Below are 23,599 nucleotides of genomic sequence, written 5' to 3'. Positions count from 1 at the left end.
TATGAGTCTGCTTCTTTTTCATTAGTTAGTTAGTTGTATTTTAGATACCACATATAACTTACGTTATTCAGTATTTGTCTTCCTCTGTCTGGCTTGCTTCACTTAGCATTATGTCCTCCAGGTCCATCCATGTTGTTACAAATGCAAAATTTCATTCTTTTTTAAGGTTAAATAGTATTCCACATACACATACATACATATACGCCACATCTTCTTTATCCATGCATCTGTTGATGGACACTTAGGTTGCTTCCACATCTTGGCAATTGTTATTAATGCTGCTGAGAACACTGGGGTGCATGTATCTTTTTGAATTTGTATTTTTGCTTTATTTTGAAAATATACCCAGTTGATATATATGGTAGTTCTGTTTTTAGTTTTTTGAGAAACCTCTGTGTTGTTTTCCACAGTGGCAGCACCAATTTACATTCCCATCAATAGTATACAAGGGGTTTCCTTTTTTCCACAATCCTTGACAACATTTGTTACTTGTGGTCTTTTTGATGATAGCCATTTTAACAGGTGTGAGATGATAATCTCACTGTGATTTTAATTTGCATTTCTCTGGTGATTAGTGATGTTATACATTTTATACTATATTTTGATAATAGTTATATTTTGATTATAGTTATAGTCTGTTCTGATTATAGTTATCTTTTGATTTAGACAATAGTGTTTGTATTATTTTTAAATGCTTTTTTTTTTTTTAGTATGTGCATGCGTGCTAAGTCGTTTCAGTCGTGTCCAACTCTGTGACCCTGTGGACTGTAGCCCACCAGGCTCCTCTGTCCATGAGATTCTCCAGGCATGACTACTGGAGTGGGTTGCCACGCCCTCTTCCAGGCCATCTTCCCAACACAGGGATTGAAACTGCATTGCATCTCATTATGAGGAAGGAAATAGCAACCCACTCCAGTATTGCCTGGAGAATCCTGTGGACGGAGGAGCCTGGTGGGCTGCTGTCCATAGGGTCGCACAGAGCTGGACACGACTGAAGCAACTTAGCGTGCATGGATGTATTGGAGAAGGAAATGGCAGCCCACTCCAGTACTCTTGCCTGGAGAATCCCAGGGACAGAGGAGTCTGGTGGGCTGCGGTCTGTGGGGTTGCACAGAGTCGGACATGACTGAAGCTACTTAGCAGCAGCAGCAGCATGTCTCCTGCATTAGCAATCAGGTTCTTTACCGCTAGCGCCACCTAGGGAGCCTTCCTCCTAGGATTGTTCAGTTGCTCAGTTGTGTCTCTTTGTGACCCCATGGAATGCAGCATACCAGGCTTCCCTGTCCTTCACCATCTAGTATACTCTAAGATAATTTTCTCTAATGCAACTTAAATAAAGTTGTACTGAAATCTTAATTGGAATTGTACTAATTAACGTATTTTCTGGGAATTGGCACTTAAAAGAACAAATGCTTTTATCTGTAAGTTTGTCCTTATCTTTGTTCAGGTCTTTTTATGTTCTTTAAGAAGTTCTTGTCATTTCCTCTATGTAAGTTCTATGCTTCTTTATTAAATTTATACCTATGTATTTTATATATGTGAGTAAGTTTTTATCTATTTTCATTTCTACATGATAATTGCTAGTTAATAAATTTCATATCTTCTTTCTCAATATTTATAATAATTATTTCATTTTATTATGTTATTGCATTTACTTATTATCCTGTAAACTTTAAAACAGTAGTGAATGGTAAGGCAAGAATCAGCATCTTTGTTTAGTTTCTGTTTTAATTGAAATAGATTTGGTGTTTTGAAATCTACAATGATATTTGCTGCTGGTGTATGGTAAATATTTTGTTCCTTTTGTCTCTGCTGGATACCAGTAAATTTCTTTGTCAGCTAAGTTAAGTGTGTGGGCCATACAGCTATATGACTGTTTTAAAGTGTAATCCCAAGAGTGATGGAAGGAAATGCAGGCTCCGTGAGCCTTTCTTAGTTAGCAACCAGTTAAAATATTAAGAGAAAGTCTTGTTTTTTCTTGGTCTCTTTACATCTTATCAGCCTCAAGGGTATAGAGAACTCAGCCCAACTGTTTAGATTCTGCTTGCTTTCTTGTAAGTAGAAGAAAAACGGGTACACAGCCATATGTAGTTATTTCTCTCTCCCTGGGTCTGGGTACGTTTACTGGATGAAACACCTGGGTATGTTTACTGTAGGATTCTGGTATTCATATACATTAGGTTAGCAGAAAGTTTGCTTGGGTTTTTCTATGAGCTGAATGAACTTTTTGGCCAACCCAATATTTTTACTTTACGGCTGTGCTGTGGTGGTGCCCAAGCTTATGTCTGGCCAGAGGAGGGTTTGCCACAGTGGGTTTTTCATTGGCAGTAAAAAATTTTTATGGGCAGAAGAATGGAGAACAAAAATGAAAACAACATTTTTTGTTGCTTCTGATACCATACCCACAGTTGAGCTAAAACTCATTCATTCATTTTTGGAGGGGGAACAAAGCTTAGAGAGCTTCAATATTTTGACCAAGGTTATAATGACACTCAGTAGCCAAATCAAGTCTAGGGCTCTCATCTTCTGACTCTTAAATCCATACATATTTTTAAAATACCACGTTATTACTAAATTTATAGAATAGTTTCCTAGCCAAGATTCTGAAGGTTCAAAAATAATAACCACAGGGAGACTCTGGCTGAGTGAGTAATGGATTATTTAGATGATCGGTCGTTTTTTCTTCATCTTTATAGTAAACAATATTACTGTGGTAGATTTAAAGTAAAAAAAAAAAAAAGTTGGAAATGTGCCAAAGATGTCATAGGAACTTCTATGTTTAGAAATTGTTTTCGATGGGAATAGTTTAGCCTAGGATAAATAAACATTTTATGAACAGCTGTCCAAAGAACAAGCAAAAGTTTTATTTTTTCTATCCATTGAAATTCATCCAGAAGCAAAATCTTTGGATTGAGTGGTGAGGAAAAATAATTTCATTTACACAGAATAGACAAATTATTTAGAAACAGAAGAATTGGAGAGTTTCTCCTATGAAGGAAAATAGACATTTTTCTTTGGGTTCATGAAAGAAGACAAATTAGTAAGGGTATGCCAGGTTCTAGATAAGAAGTTAATTAAGGTGTCAGTTTTCTTCTAATTATTTTGTGAAGGTTTGTATAAACTTGGAAGTATAAGTAAATGACAATAAATGAGAAATTCCTGAAGATAATGTGTAAACCAGGAGTATTTGTTTCCAACAGATAATAAAACCTATTATAAAGCTACAGTAATGAAGAGAATGGTACTGATACAAAACTGATTGTTGATGAGCAAACTAGAAAGCATATTTGAGTATGAATTTAGTTTATGATCGTGAAAATCAGGGACAAAATTTTAGTAAACATACTGAGAAGAACCAATTAAATGTTAATGAAAAACTTTAAAATCTTTATTGTGTAACACCGCAAATAAATTCCAGTTGGACAGGTTTAAATGGAGTAAATGAGACTAAAAGAGAGTTAAAAGAAAATAGTGGTAAATATATGTCTGATCAAAATGGGAATACTTTTTCTTTTTTAGCCTGTTTTATGTAAATGAATTTGAAGATGCAACAATATTTGACTTGGGATAGTTATTCTAAGCAAATATTACGTTAATAATACAGACTTTTAAGGAGGAAAAATGGATATATCAAAATCTGGCAGTTTTGGAGGACATAAAGCCACTGATCTGAAAGTTCTTAAACTGAGGACTGAAGTCCACATTCCATTCAAATGGGACAATCAACTTTAATTAGAAGGCAGTTTCCTTGTTGTACATGAACAATAACTTGATGTGATGTTTTGGATCTAGTTCCTTCCAGGAATTTTACCAGCTGGTTGTTAAATTATTGATGGCTTGAAATCATCCATAATGGGAGTGATGGAACAATGGAAATTAGCAAATGCTACAAATCAGGACTTTTTTTTTTTTAAAAGAGGGCCATTTACCAGCTTATCACTTGAAATAAGATTTGGTTTGTTAGCATAAAATAAGATACTATGCAAACTGTCTTAATAAATATTAAATAATGTATCCAAAATCATCAGTGAATAGTGTCTGGTATGAGGTTCTTAAATTTATGAAGGAATTTTGAGGTATACGTTCCTTGCCTTTGGCTAAGTGGATTTCCCTTGTGGCTCAGATGGTAAAGAATCTGCCTGCAATGTAGGAGACTGAGGTTCGGTCCCTGGGTTAGGAAGATCCCCTGGAGAAGGAAATGGCAACCCACTCCAGTATTCTTCCATGAGCAGAGGAGCCTGACGGCTTACAGTTCATGGGGTCACAAAGAGTTGGACACGACTGAGTGACTAACACGATCACTTTCCTTGCCTTATGCAGCAAATTGTTTGTGCACTGAAGCCATCATATGATATTTTCATAATTTATCTCTTAACATGTTCAACACGCACATTATTTATATTTTCTTTTTTCCTCTTCAGAAATAATTGCTTTCAAATGTACAGTTTTGCTTTGGATAGTTGGTAGAAAGATACATGAATCCAACTGGTCTCCCCAAAAGTTGAAATTTTCATTTATTCCCTAATACTGATTCTACTACCTTTGTCTCTATGTTCAATTTATCTACCATGTAACCTGATGTGTGTTTTTGATGTTTTATTTTAATTGACTTAAAACTGTTTTCTTTTTTCCTCTTAGCTTAATCCAATACATTATTGTTTTAAGCTTTGGCTTGGGCTGTTGTTTATTGTGGCTCTTCCCAGGCACCTTTGGTTCTAGCTGACAGGAATAGAATAGGCCTTTCTTTCTTTTCTGAAAAATTAATAGACTTTTTTATAAAAAGCAGTTTCAGGTTTATAGAAATTTGAGCAGAAAGTACAGAGAGTTCCCACGTACCTCTTTCTCCTGCCCTCCCTGCTCTGCCCATTTGGGAAGAGCAGGGAGGGCCCTGTTGACACTTTACATTAATGTGATACGTTTGTTAAAATTGATGGACCTACAGGGACACATCATAATCACCCAAAGCCCGTAGTTTACAACTTCAGTCTTGGTGTTGTGCTTTATATGGGCTTTGACAATTTATAATGACATGTGTCCAGCATTGCAGTATCATATAGAATAGTACCATGCCCCTAAAAATCCTCTGTGTTCCACCGATTTATCCTGCCCTCCCTCTAACCCCTGGCAGTCACTCATCTAAGTTGTCTCCATAGTCTTGCCTTTTCTAGAATGTCAAATAGTTGGAATCATACAGTTGGAATATAGCCTTTTCATGTAGCCTTTTCAGATTGGCCTCTTTCACTTAGTGACATGCATTTAAGTTTCCTCCACATCTTTTCATGGCTATGTAATTCATTTCATTTTAGCACTAAACAATATTCCATTGTCTGGATGTACCACAGTTTGCTTATCCATTCACCTACTGAAGGACATCTTGGTTGCTTCCAAGTTTTGACAGTTAGGAATAAAGCAACTGCAACCATTTGCATGCAGGTTTTTGTGTATATATATTTTCAACTCCTTTGGGTAAATACAAAAGAACACAGTTGCTGTGTTCTCTGATAAGAATATAATTTTGTGAGGATCCTTCAAACTGTCTTCCCTTTTACATTCTCACCAGTGATGACAGAGAGTCCCTGTTGTCCCACAGGCTCATTTGTTGTTGTCACCGTTGTGGATTTTGATCACTATGATGGGTGTGTAGTGCTGTTGACTGAAAAAAGAAAAAAAGTGCAGCCTAAAAACTGAGAATTGTGTTTTATTTGGCAGACTTGCTGAGGACTTAGGTCTGGGAGGCAGATTCTCAGATAGCTTTGAAGAACTGCTTCTAAGAGGTAAAGGAGGAGTCAGGATATATATTAGAGTTTTTACAACAAAAAGCCAGGTAATCTGAACATCAAAAGTTTGCTGTTAATTAAAGAAAAGCAGACATCTGAAGTTAATGAACTTAGCACTTTTCTATGTATGGGAAGATGGAAGCATTTGGGCTTATTGAAATCATTCCTTTGATATGTACCTTAATTATCTAGGGCCAGTATCCTGTTTTTCTCCATCCTGAATCTCCTCAGAGTGCACACCTGAGGGCTCTGCAGTGGCTGATGGCTTCATAACTACAACTTCCTTTGTTTACTGATAGAGCAGGTGACATTTTTCATCCAGAGTGGTATCTCATCGTTGTCTTAATTTGCATTACTCTGAAGATGTACGATATGGAGCATCTTTTCATATGGTTACTTGTCATCTGTATGTCTTTGGTGAGCAGTCTGTTCAGATGTTTTGTCTGTTTTAAAACTGGATAGTTTATCTTCTTATTGCATTTTAAGAATTGTTATATATTTTGGATGCCAGATACGTGTTTTGCAAAGGTTTTCTCCCAGTCTGTGTATTTTCATCCTCTTAACAATATCTTTTGCAGAGCTGAAGTTAATTTAATAAAGCTTCAGTTTATCAATTTTTCTTTCATGGGTCTTACTTTTAGTGTTGTATCTGTAAAGTCATCACCAAACCCAAGAACTGTTAGATTTTCTCCTTATAGTCTAGGAATTTTATTGTTTTGCATTTCACATTTAGATCTGTGATCCATTTTGAGTTAGTTTTTGTAAAAGATGTAGGTTCTGTGTCTAGATCTATTTATTTTTGTAGTATGCAAATGTCTAGTTATCCCAATACCATTTGCTGAAAATTCTCCGTTTTCCACTGATTGCATTTGCGCCTTTGTCAGAGATCAGTTTCAGTTGACTCTGTGTGAGCCTGTTCTCGGCTCTCTATTCTGTCCTCTTGATGTCGTCATGTATTCTTCATTAGTAGCACACTGTCTTGTTCACGGTAGCATTAAAATAAGTCTTGAAGTTGAGTACTGTCAGTCCTCCAACTTTGTTCTTCTTCAGTATTGCTTTGGCTATTCTGAGTTATTTGCCTCTGCGTGTAAATTTCATTCAGTTTGTTGATAGCCACAAAATATCTTGCTGGGAGAGGCTTGATTTTTAAACCAAGAGTTTTGCTTTTGTCTTTTAAAATAGTTATGTTTGACTTTTGGTCTTATTCAAAAGGCCATTTACCTTATACCTTTTCTTTCTTAGGTCATCATCAACATGTTTATTATTAACCAATATAAGTGAATAATCATTATTATAATAAGAAATTGTGTGGTATTTTGTTACTTTTCTGTATTATATAAATCTCTACATAAATATGTATGTATAAGATTATGACCAAAGACTAGTAATTTTTATGTCTAAAGACCTGGCCTTGGGGGTGAGGGTGCTGCACTCAGTTTTCATGGACTCCACTGGGGTCTTTTAAAACTACATCTACTCACCCCTACTCATCTTTTTTAGGGCAGCTCAATCACTGAGAGTCACTGAATTTAGAGGGAGTTATTGAATAGAGTGTTGCACGTAAGAATATAACGGAGGCAGAAAACAACAAGAACCACTGCTGTAAAGTAATGAAGTCAAACATGATTCAACTTAGGGTTTTTGTGTCTCTTCTCACATGTCTGTTCTCCTTCAATGAATTTAAATTAATCCTATAAGGGAATAGGAGACTTATGAGCATGAAGAAGGTAAATTTTTTTTTCTATGAAACATGATAAGTACAATGTTATACAGAGCTCGCTATCTAAAAATAGCAAACTTCACTGGTGGTCCAGTAGGTTGAAAATCTTCAATTCATGGGATATGGGTTCGATCCTTGTCCCATGGAAGATTCCACAGTCCTTGGAGCAACTAAGCCCATATAGCACAGCTACTGAAGCCTGAGCTCGTAGAGCCGCTGCTCTGCAACAAAAAGCCATTGCAATTAGAAGCCCTTGCATTGCAACTAGAGAAAGCCTGCACACAGCAACAAAGACCCAGCACAATCATAAAAATAAATAAATAAATGATTTTCGAAGTGCCATATTTACTTTTTATTTGCGCCTTATCTATGAGAATGGAGAAGGAAAATGCTACCCTCTCCACTATTCTGGCCTGGAGAATTCCATGGACTGTATATCCATGGAGTCTCAAAGAGTCGGACACAACTGAGCGACTTTCACACGTATCTATGAGAAAGAGTACACAGGCTAGCTTTTAATTTTTATATGTTAATTTATATATTAATCACTCAGGTCTTGCTTTATTCTTTTTATTATCAGAGTTTAATAGATTTATGTTCCAAGGATGTTTAATATGACATTGGGTTTTTACAACTTGTAATTCAATGCCTAAATTGTGTTAAGAATTACACTCTTAACAGTTATGTCATTATTCTCTAGTAGACATATGTAAAATTTTCAAAAGACTTTAATAGCATGTAGAGAAATAGTACTATTTAGCTTCATAAAATATTTGACTCAAGCAATCTGGTGACATCAGGTTAATCTAGTTATGTAGAAACTAACCTTCTTAACCCTGCTTAGAGTGACTATCCCTTTTTCTTAACTATTAGCAGAATGTGAGAAAAATTCACATATATTAACCAAGCTGAACATTATATTGAAATACACAATCGGGGGAAACCATTTTGGTACATAAAAAAAGTTATCTAATTTTTATTTATTTTTAAAATATCAGTGAAGTTAAATATTGTTTTTGTGGTTATTGGCTTGTTTTATCTTTTGTAGCTTGTTTCTTCATCGTTTTTGTCCAGTTTTCAGTTCGGGTGTGGGTCTTTTTCTAACTGATTTCATTTTGAGGTAAAACTGATTAACTCTTAAACACTAAAAATTTGATTTTTCTTTGAAGTTGAAGTATTTTGATGTTAGAATGTAATGTGGATATTTAGAAGATAGACCTTTATTTGGAAGATAAATACAAGTTTCCCTAAAACTTCTGGCTGTATTGGCAAATGTCTTGAAAATTCAATTATGATACCTAGGGATATTTATTTATGCTTAACTTATGTTTATGCTTTTTAGGAAGTAGAAGATAGTAACGATGAGCTATTTGAGAGATCATATTAACTAAAGTTTTTCTTTTTGAGAAGACTGTAAAAGTTAAAATGCATTAAGATTATACCTCATCAAAGTCTACAGTTCAAGTGCCAAGATCTATTATAGGCTTCTTGTTTAAAACATTTATTATAAAGTTAAAGCCAAAGAAACTTTGTAACTCTCATATGACCTTATGAATCTTAATTACCGGAAAAGATATATTTTGCATCTACTACCATAAGTCAAAAATTTAAAAATGTTTTATCCTCATTTTTATTCCTAAAATGTAAATTAAAATTCTAGAAACTGAGTAGCCTTTTTGACTATTTTATGATTCTCTACATCTATCCAACATAATGTGGATATAAAATATAAAGTATTCTTAATGATCCAAAATACGTTTTTTAAATTTAAGATCTTCTTTCCCCACAGTGACACTTACAATATACAATGTTGGATCATGAAACAGAGTAAACAAACACGTCATTGTTTAAAATAAATGGCATGCACTGTGTTCAAAGGACTGTGAATTTTTATTTTGAACTCTTTTATATGATTTTAGTTCTAGAATACAATATATATTTTAATTTTATGTGATACAAAGATATTTATCTTTTATGCAATATTAACTGTTTATAATAGTCTTTTGATTATTATTATTTTGAAAATATAAGCATCATGCATGACTAATTTGTAATCTTACCATTGGAGGTAAGATTACTATGCAAAATGTACTATGTACTATGCAAAAATGAGTAAACATAGATAATGGATAGGACATGAAAGTAAGCCATTCTTTGGCATTTATAAGTTCAGTCTTTCAAAAATACTTATTTTTTAAATTTGCAAATGATTTTTTTCTGAAGTGACTGCCCTCACCTGATTTTATATTACTTTCTAGAATTTTCTTTTGATGTTACCACGGTCACTTTAGATATCTTGACATATGTTATGTTTGGTAGAGTAGGTTTTTTTGTTTTTTTAGTTGACAGAACAATTCCTTAGGAGTTGGGAATGTATTTCTTTAGATTAAATGTATTGTCCTATGGTTATGTAACACACACATGAACAGAAAGTGTTTGAAAAATTGTGTTCTGCTTCCTATTTCAAGGAGGGAGTAATTTCTAGGACAGCATATTGAAAGCACAGTCTCTGGAGATCAGGTCAAGGTAGAGAAGTACATTTCTTACAGGTTTCTCCATGGATACTCTAGGCCAAAGGGGATGTCACAAGCTGAAGTTAGAGAATGGGAAGGTCTGTTTGATGCAGCAGGTAGGAAGATCAAGGCAACTGGAGAAGCTGTAGATAAAAGCCAGGTAGGCTGCCCAGGTGTCAAGAAAACAGAACAGGTGCTCTCTTTATGTCACACTTGGTTCAATGTACTGTTTGCCAGGCACAATGTCATCTTGATCTCTCTTTTGAATGATTCAAAGAAAAGTCCTATGAGTCATCATTAATTGCTTGCCCTCCTGTGAGTAGCAAAGTCCACTAACATCTGACAGACCCTTCTCTCCTGTGCCATCACCATCCTCTTAGCCCAAACTGTGATCATCTCACCTGGATTTTCTGTAGTGGCTCCCCCGATTCTACGTTTGCCCTCATCTAATTCATTCTCCAGAGGAGCCAGGGATCTTTTAAAGAGAAGCCAGATCCTCTTCCTCTCCAAGTCATCACTTTGCACTGAATTTTAATTGCATTGAGAGTAATATCCATTTTCCTTATAGAGCTCTAAAACTTTGGTCTCTGACTAATGCTTCTAACTTCATCTCACATCCACCCCTGTTCCATCCCTTGAGCTTCAGCCACACTGGTCCTTTTTTTGTTTTTCAAACATTCAACTCAACTTTGTACTTTCTGTTCCTGGTGCTTTGCCTTGCTTCCTCTTTTTCATCATTTAGATGTGAGTTCAAATGTAGTTCGCTTTTTCAAATGTGTTTCCAGAGCATTCTCTCCAAAGTAGTGTATTTTAACTTCTTAACCTAATTTGCATCTTATTTATTCACACATATTTCCTTCATTGCATACAACTTTGTTTAAAATTCATTCATTCATCCATGACATATTTATTGTATCCCCAGTATATACCAGGCATTGTTCTAAGCACTTGGGATTCATCAGTGACCAAAAAAGACAAAAGAGAGTCTCTGAGCATATAGAATTCACAGCAGCAGGGTGAGGAGAAAAATACCACATAATAAATAAATAGTACATAGTAAACATGATATATAATAAAGTTATAGTTATGTTGGTTAGAAGGCAACAAGTGTAATAGAAAAAATAGAGTCTGGTAATACAGATTGGGAGATCTGGTTGGAGTTGAGGGGCAGGATGCATATTAAACCAGGTGGTTATGGTTGGCCTAATTGAGTTGATTATTAAAGTAGAGTTCTTTTGTTTCTTTTATTTTAGCTTCAGCACCAGTCAGCAAAGTGAATAAGTATTGCACTTCTTCCAACTCTCATTCTACTTTGGGGAAAAAGAATATCATCATGTCAAGCATTACAATTGACCCAGATGTCAAGCCTGGTGAATATGTCATCAAGAGCCTCTTTGCAGAATTTGCTGTTCAAGCTGAAAAGAAAATTGAAGTTGTAATGGCTGAACCCTTGGTGAGTAGAGCTGACCTATAAACCTGAAATCTTTTCTTGCCTTAACCATTATATTATAGATTTTCCAAAGAAAATAACATAGTTGAAAAATATTAAAGGAAGCCAATCTGAAAGGGTATATACTATATAATTCCAGCTATATGACATTCTGGAAAAGACAAAGCTATGGAGACAGTAAAAGATCAGTGGTTGCCAGAGGTTGGGCAGGGGTAGAGGTGGGATGAATAGGCAGACACAGGATTTTTAGGGTAGTGAATATGTCCTGTTATGATACTGTAATGGTGATATACATCATCACAGGGATATCCAAACCCATAGAATTTACAACACCTGTTGTGAACCACAGTGCAGTCTATAGAGTTTGCATCATTACGATGTGTCAGTTATGAATACGCCCCTCTAGTGCACATGTTGATAATGGTAGGGGCTATGCATGTGTGGGCATGGGGGAAAACAGTAAGTCTGTTCTTCTGCTCAGTTTCACTGTGAACCTAAAACTACTCTAAAAAATAATGTCTTAAAAAAAAATAAAGCGATAGGTGATAAAAAGTGGTCATCTAAAAAGCTGTAATGACTCTAGAATACACTTAGATGAGTTACTGCAGGTAACAAAAGGACAAAAATGATTTCACCAAGGGGAGTTATTAAGATAGATAAAACATACGAGAAAATGAAAGAAAATCTAAAATATTCTGTGAGTTGGTGATATGACAATAGCCAAATTTAGAACAAGTAAACAGCTTTGAATTTACAGTACATGAGGATACTTAAAAGCATGAGGAGCTCTACTTATGAGAAAGAAGGAAGGAGAAAGAACAAGAACCAAGGTTTGGGTTGGATTCTAAAGAACTGTGATGACTGTTTTACGATAGATAAACAGTGGTGGGACAACAAGGAGAACAGATGAAAGGCGGAGACTATTTAGCTGTTGTATAAGTCCAGGCTGAAATGAAAAGAGTCTTGAACTAGGGCATTACCAGTGGAAAAAAGTGAGATAAATAACAAAAGCAGAATCAGTAGAACTTGATGCACAATTAAAATGGAATAGGTGTTTTGAGTGAACATGAAGGGTTAAAGATTTTTTGAAGTGTTCGAAAAGATGGTAGTGTGTTTACCTCAGTAAAGAAAACAAGAGTTTTATTGGGATCGTAAGGATGATTAAGATGTTTGTGTATGTTAAGCTGGAGCTACTAGCAATCTAGACCATGTGGAATTATTTGGTAGCTGGAAATTCTTTGGGGGAATTTGCAGGAAACATAGATTTTGGCATCATCCACATGAGGGTGATGATTGAAGCCAAAACAGCAGATGATGGCATCACTATAGAATGGCATTATTATCGTCAAATAATAGACACAGAGTACAGTGAACACTGGGGAACAGGTTATGGACTTGGAAGTTAAATAGCCTGAGAACCGTTTCTGCAGGGTGAAGTAACTTTAGAAAGTAACTCTCGGGGTTTGAAGGGAACGGATATGTGATCAATCAAAAGCATGTTGGTAGATTACAAGTTGGGTGGTGATAATGAAGATGGAGGTAGAGGATGTAACAGCTGAAATGTATTATTCCTTACATAACTGAATTAGAGATAGATGTGCACCACTATTTTGAGACCCAGAGGGTCTGTTACTTGTCTGAGGCCCAAAGCCAATAAGCAGCAGAGCAAAGAGTTAGGCTTAACTCAACCTGCTGTCCTTTCTCAGAAGGAAGGAAGAAAGGAAGGGGAGAGAATAAAGATGACCTAAGAAAGGAGGGAAGAAGAAGGAAATATATGTTCTTAATTTTCTTAGTTAAGTAGGACTTACTGCTCATACTGTGATGGTCTGTGGGTGGGGTGCCTGCAAGCATCGAGTTTCTTTCTGATCTTTAAATAGAGGACACTACTCTGAGGAGAGTATCTATGAAATCATGTAATTGAGGTTTAAGAAATAATAGTACATAGAAGATCATTAACTAAAATGTATATTTCAGAACTGTACATCTCGTTATTAATATATTCAGTTTAGTCATTTCATGATTGCTTTCTGCATTTAGTTCAGTTCAGTTCAGTCACTCAGACGTGTCTGACTCTTTGCGACCCCATGAATCACAGCACACCAGGCCTCCCTGTCCATCAATATTTATGCCAATGTATATATATATTTAGATTTATATTTATACCAATGTATGTATAACATGTATATAATATAAAATTCTGCTTTAAAAATTAGGATTATGAGAGTTTATAGATATGAAATAGTGCTTATAAGGTTTAATTAGAAAGGTACTTACTCTATAAAATGTTATTTTCTTCATCCATGGTCTGTGAATTACATGTTAGATTGCTTTACTGGCCTACTTAAATAGCATACAGTCAGAAAGGAAACCACTTTTAAAAGATACATTAAAAAAAGGCTTATGGAGCATGATGATTATAGTTGATAATACTATATTGTTTAACTGAAAGTTGCTAAGAAAGTCGAATTTGTGTTCTCACTAAAAACAAAAAAGAAAGAAAGAAAAAGTGAATATGTGAGGTGATGGATGTTTTAATTAACTTGATAGTGGGAATCCTTTCAGAGTATATACGTATTTATCACCTTGTATACTTGAAATATATTACACCTTTATTTACTCATATATCTCAATACAAACTTATAGAAAAGTAGAGATTATAGTATAATGACCCCTCTAGACCCATCACTTGGCTTCAACAGTTTGCAGCGTACCCAGCACATTTTAAAAGCTCTTTTCCTATTTTATAAAATGTTTTATAAACAGCATGATGTAGTATGGTCCTAACAGCTCTAAAATGTCTTGTAGGCTTAAAGAAATTTCAATTTTGAAATCTAAAAGTCTTGAGAGTAACATAATCAAAAGAATGTGAGTGAAATTACCTACTTTGAACGAGTCTATAATATAGCAATTTTATAATTTGCTCTTTCCTTTTTCTACCAATGCTAGTATTACTGACCTAGCTCAGGGTCAGATTCTGTCATATTAGACCATTGCATTAGCCTTCTCACCAATCAAGTAGTAGTCCGTCAGGGTCAGATTCTGTCATATTAGACCATTGCATTAGCCTTCTCACCAATCAAGTAGTAGTCCGTCAGGGTCAGATTCTGTCATATTAGACCATTGCATTAGCCTTCTCACCAATCAAGTAGTAGTCCGTCAGGGTCAGATTCTGTCATATTAGACCATTGCATTAGCCTTCTACCCAATCAAGTAGTAGTCCGTCAGGGTCAGATTCTGTCATATTAGACCATTGCACTAGCCTTCTCACCAATCAAGTAGTAGTCCGTCACCTTTCCATTTCCCTTGTTCTCACCAAACTGTCCCTCATCTACAACACAAATATCAGTATTATCACCTTCTTGCTTTAGAATTCTTGCTTCCTTTTCATTCGTATGTATTAAATTCAAGTTCTTGGGGGAGTCATTTCAGCCTCTTCAAAGCCTTGTTATAGTTTGTATAATGTTTCTTGATTCTCCTATCCTGATGTATGCTGTGACAGAAGTATTGGCTTAAAAATATCCTCTATATATTCTGTTGTTCTGATGTATTTGTTTTTACTTTTCTCTTGATCTAAAATGCTTTGAACTCCTCTGTTTTTAAACCTCTACTCATCCTTCCAGCTTCCCACGTGTTCCTTCTAACATAGTGACCCTTCCTTAAGCTAAATGAATCTGTGTTTTACCATAGTAATTTTGTTCACACTCCTAGATTCTGACATTGTCATATTATGGTTTATTGTTTACATTAAAAGATCTTTTATTAAAGATCTGTTTATCTCTACGGATGTGAGCTACTTGATACCAGGAACCAGGTCTCTCTCTCTTCTTGTACCTGCAGCACTGACCTTGGTGGTAGGCTCTTAGTAAAAGTTTGTCATATAAATTGAACTTATTCTTGAGAACACTGCTGCGACCTGCACTCTTATTTTCCTTCTGACAAAGCACAGTATCATTGTGTTAGCCAGAGCTTCTAATATTTCTTTCACAATAGACTGATGCTGACTATATTTTATTCATTCATTTAACAGTTCATTTCAGAAACCCCCACTATGTAATTTAAAGTGAGATTATTGAGTTATAGTGGGTAGTGCTCAGGATTCCATTGAAAAATAGGTGTTTCTACCCCATCATCACACTTAAGAGAGAAGAGACATTCCTTCCTTCTCCTTCTGACACCCCAGGAAAATACACAAATGTTGTAGACTCTGGCTGCTCAGGACAAACACTGGCTGAGAAAATCCCCATCATATTTTATAGATTTTACCACCGACACTCCTATGTGTGCGTGCTAAGTTGCTTCAGTTATATCCGACTCTGTGCGACCCCATGGACTGTAGCCCGCCAGGCTCCTCTGTACATGGAATTCTCTAGGCAAGAATACTGGAGTGGGTTACCATTTCCTCCTCCAGGGGATCTTCCCAACCCAGGGACTGAACATGCGTCTCTTCTGTCTCCTGCATTGGCAGGCTGGTTCTTTACCATTCGTACCACCACATCCTATGTACCAGCATAATTTCTTCCTGTCTAAATCAGATCTCTGCCAGCTTTGTTTCATTTATGTCCAAATCTGAGTAGATGGTGTATCATCTACCCAGCATTATGATTAGATAATGAAAATACATTATAGCCTCAGATGCGTTTATTGTGATCTCATTTGTTTTGAAATGTATTTTGTACCCTTTCCAGTAATAAACTGCTGTTCAAGATGACTCTCTCGAGTTCTTGAATGAAATTCTCATTCTGTTTTAAAGACAATAGCATCCACAAATTGTTACATACAAGGAGCCTAACCTGTGTCTCATGGTCAGATGGACAGTAGGTTACATGGAAACTTAGAAGCACCCATGTGAAAGACTTCTGTTAAAAGAATTTAATCAACCATTAAAATGAGAGAACTGGCCTTTTCATTTTCATATTAGAACTCATAATAAAAGGAAATTAAGGAAGCTGAAAGATTCAAAGGTTAGCTGAGCTTGACTTCAGCCATGATTTCATTTTCATCTTGGAAGATTCAAAAAGGAAGGGCAACCATTGATTAAAATTTCAGCTTGCAAGCAATTTTTACAACTGCACTATCCACTGTTTTTTTGATAGTATTAAATATCTTTGTATTTTAAAGAGTTTCTGGTCTCGCATTTTTCTGTTAGTTTACCCCCTTCTCCTCACATGTTTATTGTTACATGGTATATATTATTTACTATGATTGAGGCACTGAACAGCTGATTGGAAGCCCCACCTTCATGGAGGGGCCTTTTTGACTGTGGTCTTTAGCATGTAGTCATCTGAACCATCAATGTCAGCTCTTTAGCTGGGAGCTAGTCAGAATCTCCTGAGAGGGGTGCTTCAGTAGCCCAAATGAGAAGATTTAGGCTTGGCTACTAACATTCAGGGGATATAGAGGCAGAAGATAACTGTTTTTTTTTTTATTATTATTATTATTTAGCATATACTTTTTCACTTAAGCTCCCTGTCTTCAGGATGATACCCTGTCTTCAAGTGTAGAATCTCCCAGCTGACGTCTCTGTTTTGCTCTTTGCTAAGAAGGGCAATTCCTCTATGCGCAGGATGGAGAGACGGCCAACTTGCTAAGTAAGAGTGGGTGAAGGGAGTGAGAGGTAGGGTTTAAACTTTTCCTAAACATTCAACCAACCTCTTTTTGTTTTTTGTTTTTTAGTTTTCTCTTTTTAATAAAAAGCCTATAAAAGAGGTCAATACAGTACCAGACCTCTTATTTTTTTTAATTTTTTGGCTGCTCTGAGTCTCCATGGTGGCACGCAGGCTTTTTCTCTAGTTGTGGCACATGGGTTTAGCTGCCCCGTGGCATGTGGGGTCTCAGATCCCCTACCAGGCATTGAACCTGTGTCCCTGTGTTGCAAGATGGATTCTTCACCACTGGACCCCCAGGGAAATCCCTCAACATTCTTATTTTAACTTCACCTTCATCCACACTTTCATAGTACTGAAGTCCTCCAATTCCTGAGCCTTTGGGGAGTTCCAAGGTACAGACTGGATTATCTTTTCCCCACTTTGCATGGCAAGCTCAGTCCCTTCCCTCTGATTGTGACTCAGATGTCATCTTCTCAGTGGTCATTAGGAAGTCCCCACCTCCACTGCAGCTTCCTATCCTAAAGTCGAAGATAATATATATATTTTTTTGCTCTGTCATTGGACTTTTTAATCTACAGTGATAAGGATTGTTTAGTAGGAGAGAAGGCCATGTTTAGTTGCAGATTATTGAAATATTTCAGTATCATTGTTACACTGTCAAAATTTTTTCAGTAAGCCCTCTTGCTTTCCTTGGAAGCTACATGTTGCTGCTGGTACTCTGCACACAGATACTAGTTAAAGGGTCAAATTAGAGTATAAGGGATTGTGAACTTTAGATGCATTATTAGTATATTCTATTATTTTGAAATAATGACATTATAAAAAGTGGAAATAGTTTTAAAGGTTATGTAATAAAAATAGTGATCCTTTCATTTTTTATCAAGGTAATCACTGTCCATAGTTTTAGTTTACTATTTTTCATGTCTGTTATTTATCAATGTCTGTAGCACTTTCCACCTTTAAAAAAGAAAAAACACAGCCATGAGATTTTATATACATATATTTTTTCTGTACCTATTTTTATTTAAAAAATCAGAGATTGTTCTATTGTCAGCCCATATGTATTTGTCTCATTCTTTCTAACAATTGAATACTACTTCACTTAGAGAAAGTACTATAAATGTTTGTATACCACTCTCTATGGATAAGCTGTTTGGGACTTACCCCAATTTGAGGCCATTGCAAAAAACAGTGTAGTGTTAGTTGCTCAGTCCTGTCCCAGTCTTTTCGATCTCATAGACTGTAGCCCACCAGGCTCCTCTGTCCATGGAATTCTCCAGGCAAGAATACTGGAGTGGATTGCCATTCCCTTCTCCAGAGGATCTTCCTGACCCAGGGATTGAACCCAGGTCTCCTGTGTTGCAGGCAGCCTCTTTACTGTTTGAGCTACCAGGAAGACAACAGCAGAAAAAGATAGTACAATAAATATTCTTATACGTAAGTCTTTGCATTCATCTATATGTAAATATAGAGAATAATTTGGTCTATGGCCATAGCACTCTGAACGCACCCAGATCTCATCTGATCTCAGAAGCTAAGCAGGATCGGGCCCAGTTAGTACTTGGATGGGAGAATAACTTGTATTCTTTTTGGTTGTCATGTTAATGGGTTGCAGATACTATAAGCATGTTTTTAAATTCTTTATCTTTTCAAAGTCTCATATTGAAAGTACGTCTGCTTGAGCAATGGTTAGACTGTCCTCAACCACATTATAATCAAACTGAGAGGTTAATACAAAGCCCTTGATTAGTAATCTGTATTTAAGGCAGTACACTTCAGTTTAGTTCAGTCACTCAGTCGTATCCGACTCTTTGAGACCCCATGGACTGCAGCACGCCAGGCCTCCCTATCCTTCACCAACTCCTGGAGTTTACTCAAACTCATGTCCATTGAGTCGGTGGTACCATCCAACCATCTCATCCTCTGTTGTCCCCTTCTCTTCCTGCCTTCAATCTTTCCCAGCATCAGGCTCTTTTCCAATGAATCAATTCTTCACATCAGGTGGAGTTTCAGCTTCAGCATCAGTCCTTCCAGTGAATATTCAGGACTGATCTCCTTTAGGATGGACTGGTTGGCTCTTCTTGCAGTCCAAGGGACTCTGGAGAGTCTTCTCCAACACCACAGTTCAAAAGCATCAGTTCTTCAATGCTCAGCTTTCTTTATAGTCCAGCTCTCATATCCACACATGACTAGTAGAAAAACCATAGCTTTGACTAGATGGACCTTTGGCAAAGTAGTGTCTCTGCTTTTTAATATGCTGTCTAGGTTGGTCATAACTTTTCTTCCAAGGAGCAAGCGTCTTTTAATTTCATGGCTGCAGTCACCATCTGCAGTGATTTTGGAGTCCAAGAAATTAATGTTTTTTAACTGATAGTGACATGAGTATTTCACATTCAAACATCGTTCCTGAGTTCTTATTATGTAAAAAACAGCTAACTCTCACTTTTTGGTTTAGGAAAAACTCTGTGAGGCTATCAAATGTTCAGAAATCTTTGAGAAAGTGTGAGTTTATTGAAAAATGAAAAATGTTGAGTACAAGAAAACAGTGTGAGTGTTTCTGGAAAAGTTAATTTCTCTCTTTTAGTTTTCTTAGTCATTACTTTACTGTATAAATACCCTATGGGGTAATGAACTATGTAGATCAGCGTTCCTCAAAATATTACTGAAAACCTTTCAATTTTAGTATTACAGTGAAAGAGGGATCAAGTGAGGGGGATCAAGTAAGTCAAGTAAGTTGGGAAGAAACAGCTTATTCTCTCTTCTATACCACGCCTAGCCCAGGTTTTAAATACACAATTCACATTAGGATAGCTCAGTAGTCTTCAAACTTTTAGATACTTACAGAAGCAGTGTTCTCTTGAACTTGCTGTGAGACTTAGAGCTCATTAATTGGGCATATATATTATTGGACAGTATCATTATCGTGTTGTATGTTTATCGTGCATCAGTCAGTTCAGTTCAGTTCAGTCGCTCAGTCGTGTCCGACTCTTTGCGACCCCATGAATCGCAGCACGCCAGGCCTCCCTGTCCATCACCAACTCCCGGAGTTCACTCAAACTCACGTCCATCGAGTCAGTGATGCCATCCAGCCATCTCATCCTCTGTCGTTCCCTTCTCCTCCTGTCCCCAGTCCTCCCAGCATCAGAGTCTTTTCCAATGAGTCAACTCTTCGCATGAGGTGGCCAAAGTATTGAAGTTTCAGCTTTAGTATCATTCCTTCCAAAGAAATCCCAGGGCTGATCTCCTTCAGAATGGGATCTCCTTGCAGTCCAAGGGACTCTCAAGAGTCTTCTCCAACACCACAGTTCAAAAACATCAATTCTTGGGTGCTCAGCTTTCTTCACAGTCCAACTCTCACATCCATACATGACCACAGGAAAAACCATAGCCTTGACTAGACGGACCTTTGTTGGCAAAGTAATGTCTCTGCTTTTGAATATGCTATCCAGGTTGGTCATAACTTTCCTTCCAAGGAGTAAGCGTCTTTTAATTTCATGGCTGAAGTCACCATCTGTAGTTGGTTTTAGAGATAGAAGACTTGTCTGCAAGATAATTACCAAAGTGTGCTTAGCATTTAAGGACTCAAATGCCAAGGACATACCAAAAATCTTTTGCCCATTAAGAAAGTCAAGTGCCATAAAACCAAAATTGAAAGAGACACATGTATCCCATTGTTCACTGCAGCACTGTTTACAATGGCTAGAACACGGAAGCAACCTAGATGTCCATCCACGGATGAATGGATAAAGAAGTTGTGGTATATATACACAATAGAATGTTATTCAGCCATAAAAGGAACACATTTGAGTCAGTTCTAGTGAGGTGGATGAACCTAGAACCTATTATACAGAGTGAAGTGAGGTCAGAAAGAGAAAGATAAATACTGTATTCTGACAAATATATATGGAATCTAGAAAAATGGTACTGAAGAATTTATTTACAGGGCAACAATGGAGAAACAGACATAGAAAACAGACTTATGGACATGGGGAGAGGGCAGAGGGGGTGAGATGTATGGAAAGAGTAACATGGAAATTTATATTACCATATGTAAAATAGATGGCCAATGGGAATTTGCTGTATGGCTCAGGAAACTCAAACAGGGGCTCTGTATCAACCTAGAGGGGTGGGACGGGGAGGGAGTTTCAGAAGGGCGGGGATATATGTATACCTATGGCTGATTCATGTTGAGGTATGACAGAAAACAGCAAAATTCTGTAAAGCAATTACCCTTCAATAAAAATAAATTAATTAAAAAAAAAGAAAGTCAAGCAACATAAAATTCAAGCATTTTACCGGCTCCAATTAAATTAGTTAGAAACATGATTCTCTGGTAGTTAGATTAGGAATTTTTACATTTCAGTGGCAAATATGTTTCTGAGTTTATTTTCATGAAGGTGAGTCATAAATGAGAGAAGGAAATTGGGACTCTTGGATAGATAAACTTCAGAATATACATATTTCTAAATTCCAGGTTTTCTCTAAATTCTAAAATTCTAAATTTAAAATTCTAAAAATTCGAAATTTCTAAATTCCAATTGAAGAATGGCACTGGTTTTTTATGATACATATTTCAGGTAAAAATTCAATAAGAAAGCCTAATGTAGAAAGTTTAGAAAATCATCCTAAAGAATCTCAATAAAAGAATCAATTGTATTAGATTTGAATATAATCTGAGACACCTCTCACATTCAGTAAGTTAAATAATTCTATGTGGAATAGGAAGCAAGAAAAGTAGATAGTAAGGCTGACAGAAAGGGTCATGCTGTGTATGCTCTTCTAAATTAAATTAATTAAATTTTGTTTGTATTACCACATCAGCACCTTTCCTTAAGACTAATTAATTACAAAAGAAAATCTAATTACAAAGAAAGCAAAACCAACTTACAAATCTCAACTGTTTAATATATGTAAAATTTCTAATATTTTGCATATACTTTTTTTTCAATTGTAGGAGAAGCCATTATCTAGATCTCTTCAGAGAGGTGAAGATCTTCAGTTTGACCAGGTATGCCAGTGTGCTTTTTTTGTTTTTTTTTCTTTTTTTTTTCCTGAAAGGAAAATGTTTATCCTAACAGTCTGATCCAAATACATATACACCCAGTATTAAGAAATTTCTATATTTTGTTTAGTGGCCCTATATATCGTTATACACTAGATTCTGTCTGGAGCTGATAGTCTGTTTTATATAAATATATACATATATATTATACACACACACACAAAGACACCTGCTGCTGCTACTGCTGCTAAGTCACATCAGTTGTGTCCAACTCTGTGTGACCCCATAGATGGCAGCCCACCAGGCTCCCATCCCCAAGATTCTCCAGGCAAGAATACTGGAGTTGTTTGCCATTTCCTTCTCCAGTGCATTAAAGTGAAAAGTGAAAGTGAAGTCACTCAGTTGTGTCCGACTCTTTGCGACCCCATGGAGTGTAACCTACCAGACTCCTCCGTCCATGGGATTTCCCAGGCAAGAGTACTGGAGTGGGTTGCCATTGCCTTCTCCGAAATAAACAAGGACCAAACCCAGGCTACCAGCGTGGAAGCATGACATGCTAACCACTGGACTGCCATGGAATTCCTTGGTAGTTTGTTTTTTAACAAAACAAATAGAAGGAGTTATGAGCTGTGAACTTTATTGATTTCTGTTTATTAAATATTTTAAAACTTTGCTTTTCATTGGTACTGTCTTTACTATGCCCTTTGAAAATTTTCAGAAGGTTTCCAATTATATCCCTCAATCTTTCCTTGTATACAATTTTACATATTTGACCTCTTAACACGGAGAAGGCGGTGGCAACCCACTCCAGTACTCTTGCCTGGAGAGTCCCATGGACGGAGGAGCCTGGTGGGTTGCAGTCCATGGGGTCATGAAGAGTCAGACATGACTGAGCAACTTCCCTTTCACTTTTCACTTTCATGCATTGGAGAAGGGAATGGCAACCCACTCCAGTGTTCTTGCCTGGAGAGTCCCAGGGATGGTGGAGCCTGGTGGGCTGCCGTCTATGGGGTCGCACAGAGTCGGACATGACTGAAGCGACTTAGCAGCAGCAGCAGCAGACCTCTTAACATTTACTGTTTTTCCTGTTGGGGCTTCAGAACCTTTATATTGAAGCATCTAGCCTGGTTTTCTCTCTTTCCACCCCATTCTAAAGGCAGAGCCAGAGACAAGGACTTGGTTCTAGAAAGAGATTCTAGGGAGGAGACTTGAGAGAGTGATGCAGGGAAAAGGAAGAACCGATAGAGATCACCGCTCTGGGCACTGGGGGTTCATTCCATTCTGAGAGCTATCGAGAATGTTGCCCATACTTGTCTGTCTGAAGAATGGAGGGCTGCAGCATTTATCTGCAGTTCCCTCTGCAGTAGTTGTGGGTTGTCCTCAGAGGCATTGACTACACCCCACACTCAAACTTGTAGCTGTGCTTGTGCAAAGATCAAAGGGAGTGCCTGTGTTAGAAAGCCAAAGAAGCTTAAAAAGAAAATATACAATGGCCAACCCCCTGACCCCAAAATAATCCCCAAACCAGAAA

The 23,599-nt window shown here is 36.7% G+C and overlaps 1 protein-coding gene across 9 annotated transcripts in view; it reads left to right on the top strand.

Annotated features, from left to right (window-relative positions):
* FRYL (FRY like transcription coactivator) overlaps positions 1-23,599 on the top strand; it is a 267,816-nt gene that overhangs the window by 110,702 nt on the left and 133,515 nt on the right. For all 9 annotated transcript variants that reach the window (XM_019962715.2, XM_019962717.2, XM_070791414.1 and 6 more), the window contains 2 exons: positions 11,264-11,463; positions 22,021-22,074. In XM_019962715.2, coding sequence (XP_019818274.2) covers positions 11,344-11,463; positions 22,021-22,074 — 174 coding nt within the window. In that variant the 5' untranslated portion in view covers positions 11,264-11,343. Of the gene's footprint in view, positions 1-11,263; positions 11,464-22,020; positions 22,075-23,599 lie in introns of those variants that run through there.

The sequence above is a fragment of the Bos indicus genome, chromosome 6, assembly GCF_029378745.1.
Source record: "Bos indicus isolate NIAB-ARS_2022 breed Sahiwal x Tharparkar chromosome 6, NIAB-ARS_B.indTharparkar_mat_pri_1.0, whole genome shotgun sequence".
Lineage (NCBI taxonomy): Eukaryota > Metazoa > Chordata > Mammalia > Artiodactyla > Bovidae > Bos > Bos indicus.
The sequence above is the reverse complement of the archived record's forward strand: the minus strand, read 5'-3'. Positions and strand labels throughout refer to the sequence as shown.